General features: G+C 41.8%; 2 protein-coding genes across 6 annotated transcripts in view; one reads left to right on the plus strand and one right to left on the minus strand.

The window, feature by feature from the left end:
• The window catches only part of NKAPD1 (NKAP domain containing 1), a 16,021-nt gene extending 8,446 nt beyond the window's left edge, over positions 1-7,575 (plus strand). For 3 of the 5 annotated variants that reach the window (XM_004708966.2, XM_045297757.1, XM_045297758.1), the window contains 3 exons: positions 2,684-2,833; positions 4,603-4,656; positions 5,228-7,575. In XM_004708966.2, coding sequence (XP_004709023.1) covers positions 2,684-2,833; positions 4,603-4,656; positions 5,228-5,732 — 709 coding nt within the window. In that variant the 3' untranslated portion in view covers positions 5,733-7,575. The remainder of the gene's footprint in view (positions 1-2,683; positions 2,834-4,602; positions 4,657-5,227) is intronic. The other 2 variants (XM_004708967.2, XM_045297756.1) reach the window with 2 other exon arrangements.
• TIMM8B (translocase of inner mitochondrial membrane 8 homolog B) overlaps positions 7,496-8,477 on the minus strand; it is a 4,999-nt gene continuing 4,017 nt past the window's right edge. Inside the window, 1 exon segment of the mRNA XM_045297743.1 lies at positions 7,496-7,907. Coding sequence (XP_045153678.1) covers positions 7,713-7,907 — 195 coding nt within the window. The 3' untranslated portion in view covers positions 7,496-7,712.

Here is an 8,477-nt window from a genome sequence, read left to right on the forward strand (position 1 = left end):
CTACTCCTTTCCTCTATTTCCTTATGCTTTCCTCCTATCCCACTACCATGTTCAGCCTTCATTCTGGTTTCAGTAATTCCTCTCGGTTACATTGCCCTTGGTTACTCCCTACCAGTCCTCCTATCCCCTCCCTGCCAGTGGTTTTGAACCACTCGTTGTTCCCTTGTCCCTGGGTTGACCAACACCTCCTCCCTTCCCCCACCTCCCACTCTCCCATGTCCCCCTGGACCGTTGGTCCCGTTGTTTTCTTCTCACATTGCTTATCCAGCCTATCTTATCTAGGTAGACCTGCAGAGATAACAATATGCACATAAAATTGCGGATGGCTTCGACAGCACCAAACAAAGTGGCACATAAGAACATCCAGCCCATCTATTCTTTCTATGAATTTGCCTATCAAGTTAACCTTATCTAAGTAGAATACTGTATAGTATTTGCCCTTTTGTGACTGGTTTAGTTCATTGAGTGAGATGTTTTCAAGGCTCATCCTTGTGGTAGCATGTTTCAGAACTTCTCTTTATGGCTAGTAATGTCTGTATATAAGAAACCTGGTGATGCCGTGGTTAAAAGTGCTCAGCTGCAATGGCAGTTTGAACTCACCAGCTGTTCCACAGGAGAAAGATGCAACAGTTAGTTTCCTTCAGGGTTTACAGCCTGGAACCCGAGGAGGCAGTGCTGTTCTGCCTTCACAGGGCTGCTGTCACAATTGACTTGGTGGCAGCGGGTTTGGTATCATATGCATTTTGTTTATTCAGTCACTTGTTTTTGAGGGACATTTGAGCCCTTTCCACCTTTTGCTCATTGTGAATAATGCTGCAGCGAAGACTGGTGTACCTGTGTCTGTTTGAATTCCTGCTTTTAGTTCTTTCGGGCAAAGAGGCTTTAAAACGTCAGTGGGAAAATTCCGTTCTCTCTTCATTCTGGTTTTTTTTTTTTTAATTCATTTTATTGGGGGCTCGTACAACTCTTATCACAATCCACACATCCATCCATTGTGTCAAGCACTTTCGTACATTTGTTTCCCTCATCATTCTCAAAACATTTGCCTTCTATTTGAGCCCTTGGTATTCGCTCATTTTCCTCCCCTCCCCCATGAACACTTGATAATTTATAAATTATTATTTTATCATATCTTAACTCTGTCCGATGTCTCCCTTCACCCACTTCTCCACTGTCCATATGTAGGTTATATGTAGATCCTTGTAATCTATTCCCCCTTTCTCCCTCACCTCCCTCCACCCTCCCGGTATCATCAGTCTCACCACTGGTCCTGAGGGGTTCATCTGTCCTGGATTTCCTGTGCCTCCAGTTCCTATCTGTACCAGTATACATCCTCCGGTTCAGCCGGATTTGTGAGGTAGAATTGGGATCTTGATAGTGGCGGGGAGGAAGCATTCAAGAACTAGGGGAAAATTGTTTTTCATCTTCATTCTGTTTTTCCAGGAACTTTTTTTTAGCCCCCTCACAAGTCTAAGAGTAGAATTGCTGGGTAATTAACACTTAATTTTGTAAACATTTTGAGTAACTGCTGTCCGATGGCCTCTAACAAGCTTTTGCACTGGTAGCCTGTAGTCACTTAGCTGACCACTGCCCCTTTCCCAAACCAGTCTTTCATTCTTTCAGCCTTTTCTCTACCCATCTACTCTTTGCCATATCACATTGCCTTTTACATTACCTCCTTGAGTGTGAATATGAATGTACGGAGGTTTGTTGCCTTACCCGTGGAGGTACAGAAATGTCTGCATAGCTGGGGCCATATCTCAGGGATTATATACTAGTGAGTGTAGGAGGTATGAATATAGAAAGTGACTCTAGTGTAATAATCTGCTTTTATAACCATCTTGGAAAAGCAGTAGTTAGTAGTGAGGCATTTCAGGAGAGTGAGTGTGCCAATGGAGTATGTGGACTGAAGCATTTGACTGATGTGAGTGAATGGCTTCAGGCAAGAAGTATTTACGGTGTCCATGGTAAAGATCGCAAAGCCCCGACAAAAAAAAACAAATCTTTTCAGTTCCAAGTGGCATTTCTGGGAACAAAAATGGTACTTTTAGGGTAGATTCTTTATATATACTTGTCATGGTCAATACATTTTAGAACATCACCTCTTTAGTGGCAGTGATTGTACTGGTCCCATCTGCTGCCACATTCCCAGCAATTAGAGCATTGCCTAGCACATACTGGGCTCTTAAGAATTTCCAACTGATTGGCTGGCTGGTTACTGGACAGTGTGAAAACAGGCTAGACCAGTGGTTCTCGACTTTCTTCCTCAATACTCAGGAGTCGTGCCTGGCTCCCACTGCTACTGTGATGACACTGCAGCAGCGAGTCACTGGCTGCAGGGAAGGAGGGCTAGTTCAGAATCTCTAGGGTACTTTGAAGTATTTCCAATCATGACGAGGCGGTCTCCTTTGGATGCCCCCAGGCTTGAGAATCAGCGTGACTTAGAGCATACCATCGTCTAGATGTATCTTTCCCTGTATTTTGGTTTCTTTCTCTGCATCAATAAAGTTGTCCCATGAGAACAGGACATAGAGAGGAACAGATGATGTCTTTTACAATTTTTTTGTTTTAGCAGTATCAGGTTGGTCTTCCCTCAGTTTGTTCTGTGAGCTTTGATTGGTGTTCCCTCGCGTAACCTACTGATGGTTTTAAATCTGAAATTATTCTCTGCTTTCTCTTACAGCCGGATGCGTAGTGATGGTTTTGATGAAGAAAGTCAGAGAGACTATTGGAGGCCAAGGCATGAAGTTTCGGGGACACTAGAAGATGATTTTCTTAAGGCTAAGTCCTGGAACAGGAAGTTATATGATTATGAAGCTAACATGCCAGACAGGTTTGTGACTAAATTTCTGTGACTTATAATGATAGTTGGCCTGAGAATATGCACTTTAAACAATTGGCCCACTCAAACCTGTATACAGATATTCACAGCTATTGCCATTTTTGCAATAACCAAAAATTAGAAACAATTCAAATATATGTCAGTTGAGGAGTAGCTAAATATAGTATATTCATGAGTGATTTTTCTCATTTCAAAAAAGGTGAAATGTTGATTGATGGCAAGCCTCATTTTGGATGTCGACTCATAGTGCATTTGGAGTTTATTCCACCAGGTCAGACTGTTAAGCTTTCTGTTTAGAGGTTCTGAAAAGATTGCGTTAACAGTGTGCATGCCACAAAAACCGCCTGATGTGGGCATCAAAGACCCAGAACAAAAATCTTATCATTGTGAATCAGGGGCAGTGTGGAGGTGGAGACCCAAAGCCCATCTGTAGACAATTAGACATCCCCTTACAGAAGGGTCTCGGGGAGGAGACGGGCCAGTCAGGGTGCAATGTAGCATCGATGAAACATATACCTTTCCTCTAGTTTTTTAATGCTCCCCCTCCCCCCCCACTATCGTGACCCCAATGTTACCTTACAAATCTGGCTAGACCAGAACATGTACACGGGTATAGTTAAGAGCTGAAAACACAGGGGGTCCAGGATAGATAACCCCCTCAGGACCAATAATGAGAGTATCGTTACCAGGAGAGTAAGGGAAACATGGGAGGAGAAAGGAGGAAATGATCACAATATCTACATATAACCCCCTCCCAAGGGGATGGATAACAGAAAAGTGGGTGAAGGTAGACATCAGTCAGTTTAAGACATGAAAAAATAATTTATAAGTTATCAAAGGTTCATGAGGGAAGGTCAGGGAGAGGGGGAAAAATGAGAAGCTGATACCACGGGCTCAAGTAGAAAGAAAAATGTTTTGAAAATGATGCAATAAATGTACAAATGTGCTTGGGAAAATTGATGGATGTATGGATTGTGATAAGAGTTGCATGAGTCCCCAATAAAATGACTTAAAAAAAACCCAAGACACCTGATATGTGGCAGACAGGACTGGTTTTGCCACACCACCATACCTGCTCACGCAGCCATCTCTGTGCCAGTTTTGGGCAAAAACAGCATGCCTCTCTTGCCCCATGCATCCTAGTTACCTGACCTCACTCCAAGACTTTGTTTCTGGGAATGCAGAGGGACATGAAAGGACAGTGATTTGATGAAATAGAAGAGGTGAGGCAAAAAACAAGGGAGGTGCTGTCAGCCAGCCAAACAGATGAGTTTGAAAAATGTTTCCAAGAATGGAGTCACAGATTTGACAAATGTATTAAGTGTAATGGAGAGTATTTTGAAGGTGATAAGGTTGTTTTGTAAAAAAATTTAAATATATAGCTTTGGGAAAAAAATTTTTTTTGGTATTCCCTTGTATACATACAGTAAGAGGGTGAATTTAATGGTATGTGAATTACATTAAACTGTTACTAAATAACCCCAGTAGAAGAGTTTTTATAGAAATCCTTCATAGCTAAAAAAGAATACCAACATACCTCAGTTTCTCAAGGAAGAGAATGGCAAGTTCCCTTACAGATGGACAAACGAATCCTTTGTTGTCTGAAATGGTTATATGTAGTACAGGAAATACAGCCACCTAGGCTACTGTGCTGTCATAAGGGCCTGGCTGTATATATGTACTCTTAGGTCTAATTTTATTTTAATTTCCAAAAAATGTATGCATTGCATTAATAATGTGTAATATGTTGCACATTACAGATGGGGTCACAGTGGTTATAAAGAGTTATACCCTGAAGAATTTGAAACAGACAGGTAAAAAACAGCATGACTGGGAGAAAAAGTTTAAAATTCAGATTAGTATAAATATATTATAAATTGAGTCCTGGGGGGGAGGGGGGAAATGAGGAGCTGATAACAAGGGCTCAAGTAGAAAGCAAATGTTTTGAGAATGATGAGGTCAATAAGTGTACAAATGTGCTTGGCACATGGATGTATGTATGGATTGTGATGAGTTGTACGAGCCCGATAAAATGATTTTAAAATAAGAGAGTCCTAAGTTTTACATATAAAATCATTTGCTATTAAAAATGTTAGGAAATGTGTAATTTTTGTTAGGAAAAAAATTGGCGTATTCTGCCTTTCCCTGGTATTTGGAAGGTTAGCATTTAGGTATATGAATTGTGTGTGTGCAGTAATCCATTCAATAATTTAATGTGGCAGACGAGTATTATTCATTTTAAAGATAAGAAACAAAAACTCAGTATTAAGAGTAGATAAAAAGGTCTGAGTAATACTTTAAAACTCTAAATGAAAATGTTAACTTCTGTCTAGGATGCAAAATGAAATTATACTTTTTCTTTTTTCTTTATTCCTTTTTTATTAGTAGTGATCACCGAGATATTACCAATGGACAACGAACGTCTCCACAGGTAAAATCAACTACCCATGAATCTCGCAAACATAAGAAGTCAAAGAAATCGCACAAGAAAAAGCAGAAAAAAAGGTCACACAAAAAACAGAAGAAAAGCAAAAAGGAAGCCACAGATGTCACAGTAGAGTCCTCAAGCGAGATCTCAGAGGAAACGGAAGTTTGCAGCACCAGGAAAAGGAAACAGTCACATAAGCGCAAGAAAAAATCCAGGAAAAAGTCTCTCAAAAAGCCGGACTTGTTGACGCAATCAGAAAGCGACATTTCTCGGTCTGCTGAGTCGGCACCCAGCAGTTCTGAGGACAGTCTGGAAAGAGACCCTAAAAAACCCAGGACAGAGAGAGAGAAAACAGGTCACGTTCCTGTGAGCAACAGCGAGGTGCCCGGAAGGACAAACAGACGCACAAACTGGAAAGTGGCCACGGACGAAAGGTCGGCTGACAGTTCAGAGGATGACTGAAGCAGACAGCCGCTTCCGCTTCCTGTGACAGCCTTTCCCTGCGGGCTTTGCCAGTGACTCGGTTAACCCAGGGCGCCGAGGGCAGAGGTATCTGGTGCCATCTGGGTACATTCAGACGGACCGCTTTTCTATTTTGGCCTGTTAAAACTTGATCCCCTTTTATTGTTCTTAGGGAATCTGTTATTTTTGTTATGAAGGTTTCTTGAAAAGATTATTTTTTTGCAGTTAATCATGTTTAGTTTAGAGGACATATACAGCACATTCAAACACCCAGGAAGGTGAATCCAGACATGGCCTGGGTACACCCCATGGGACTGCTAAAGTTGGGGAAGGCAAGGGCTGGATCGAGGTGGCCGAGTAAAATGGAAACATCCTTGTGCAAGGGCCTCCCCTTCTTTATAGCAAGGAAGCGAAAGCTGATGATTGTGTGTGTCCAGTTTGGTGCTTTGACTATTCTCTATGTTGCCCTTACAGATGTTCTCCAGTTTCATGAGGAAATGGGCCTATGAGCTAATCTTTTTCCTTCCTGACATCTTTAGGTAGCTGTCAGAAGGCGGCTCCTAGGGTTCCCTCAACCAAAAGTCCTCTACTATACAGGTTAACTGTAAATCCTACTATACCCCTAAATGTGGTAATTGTTTTATTCAGTGGAAGTATTCTGTTCCATTGCTGCCTAAACGGGCTTGTGTCTGAAACCATTTCAAGTTGTTTTAGATCTTCAACCAAATGGGGACACATTACAGATTAGCCATGCCAATAACGGTGCTCTGAATGGGACTTCAGGGTTGCAACTGCCATCTAACAGTTTTCCATGTTCATTTCTAGATCTAGTAATGAAGTTCAGATTTTTCTTGACACTAGGTGTAATCCATTGTGAAATAAAATTGGCTTCTCAGGGAGACACCGCCTCTTCCCACGCTGCCTTTAGATGAAAGCCCCAGGCAGAGACTACATTTCCAAGGTCATACCATGATCCCCAGCATGGTCATTTGTAAGGAACCAAGATACCATGGACAGAAGATGGAGAGAGCACAAGTGGACTTTTTCATTATGGGGAGAAAAGTTCGTTCTCTCCTGGCCTCACTTCCCATGTACAATACAGAAATAATGCACTTCTGGAAGCCTAACAGTGTACAACACCAGCAGTAGAATACAACCAACATTCCATGGGGTGGTCATATTCTGTAGTTCTCTTTACTGAACAGATTTCTAATAAAACACAAGTCTTAAAACAGGTTGGCTAGAGGTTTATGAGCAGATGCTAGAGCATATATATTTATCTTTGGCATTAGTGGGAGTTTAAGGGGATAGACCAATCTATAATTACTACCTCTTCACCTAGGGCAACTGCTATATTCTTGGGAGCAAGTGGGATCTCTTTAATTATGTATTTTTCGTGGTGCTTCTGTGCTGTAAAAAGTACTATTCTTATTGCAAGCACAGATTGAGGGTAGTGGAACAAAACATCTCCAGAAGCTTGGCTCCATCTGGGTCATAACCCTTTCTGCTCACCAACACCAGCAGGCCTGTCTCCTCAACTAATGACATTTTGCCTATTTTCACCATGTATGGGCAATAAAGCCATCTTGTTCCTCACCTAGCTCAATCCTCTGATAGTTCTAGCCCCTTAAGTACGGCCTACAACGGCTCTGCATCATCTAAGCTCTCTCATTTGTCCGACCAAGCTTAGGACAGTTATTCTAGTGCTTCTACTAGTCAGAGTTCTCTAACATTCCAATCCTAACATGGGATTTAAAACAGACTTGGAGAATTCACATTTATTAAATAACTGATGAGATACAATCTGGAGTTTGGGAATTTCAAATAAATTTTATGTTTTGAACATTTGATCTGTTACTTTTTAGCACCAAGAGGCTTGGCATCAGCTTGATCACCTGACAATAGATGTCCTCCTTACTCCATGGACACGTTAATAATAGCAAGTCCTTTGCTGCTTCTGTCATGTTCCTAAGAGATGGCCTACTGTCCTTTCTGTACAATCTGGGCAAACCGACTGGTGATGGCAAGGGTGGTATCAATGAAGCGGTCCACACAGCTAGAAAGACAATTTTCAGTGCGAGAGTCTAGGCGATTTCCTGGCTTCTCCACACACTTATCCCAACATAGCTCCATGAAGCGATGCACCTAAGAAGAAAGAGAAGCAGTGGTTGGGATCTGGAGATAAAGGCCTCACTTTCTTTTCCCACAGTCCTTTTCTTCTACTTGGCAAAAGCTATCCTTTCAAAGTGGAATCACTACGGGTTCTCATTTGTTAACTTGTTACCAACACGACCCAGATCCTTACCTCTAAATGGCAACAAAATCTTTTCTCTTTTTACCCCAGTGTTGGCTTAATGTACCAACCTTTAAGATTCCTGTTAGCTGCACAAGGCGTGCCATAATAGTGATTCAAAGATGTGCAGGCACTCACTGCAGATCCAATAGGCTCAACTTGAAGTTTTAAAAAAATTATTGGGGGCTTGTTCAACTCTTAGAACAATCCATACATCCACTGTGTCAGCACACTTGGTGCATTTGTTGCCATCCTCAAAACATTTGCTTTCTACTTGAGCCCTTGGTATCATCTATCAGCTCATTCCCGGCCCTCCCCTCACCCCCCATTCCCCGCTCTCATTAGCCCTGGATAATTTATAAATTATTTTTTCATATCTTACACTGTCCAGTGTCTCCACCCACTCTTCTGTTGTCCATCCCTGAGAGGAGGTTATATGTAGATCCTTGTAA

The sequence above is a fragment of the Echinops telfairi genome, unplaced genomic scaffold (genome assembly GCF_000313985.2).
Source record: "Echinops telfairi isolate 266 unplaced genomic scaffold, ASM31398v2 ScPeMD7_7421;HRSCAF=8459, whole genome shotgun sequence".
Classification (NCBI taxonomy): domain Eukaryota; kingdom Metazoa; phylum Chordata; class Mammalia; order Afrosoricida; family Tenrecidae; genus Echinops; species Echinops telfairi.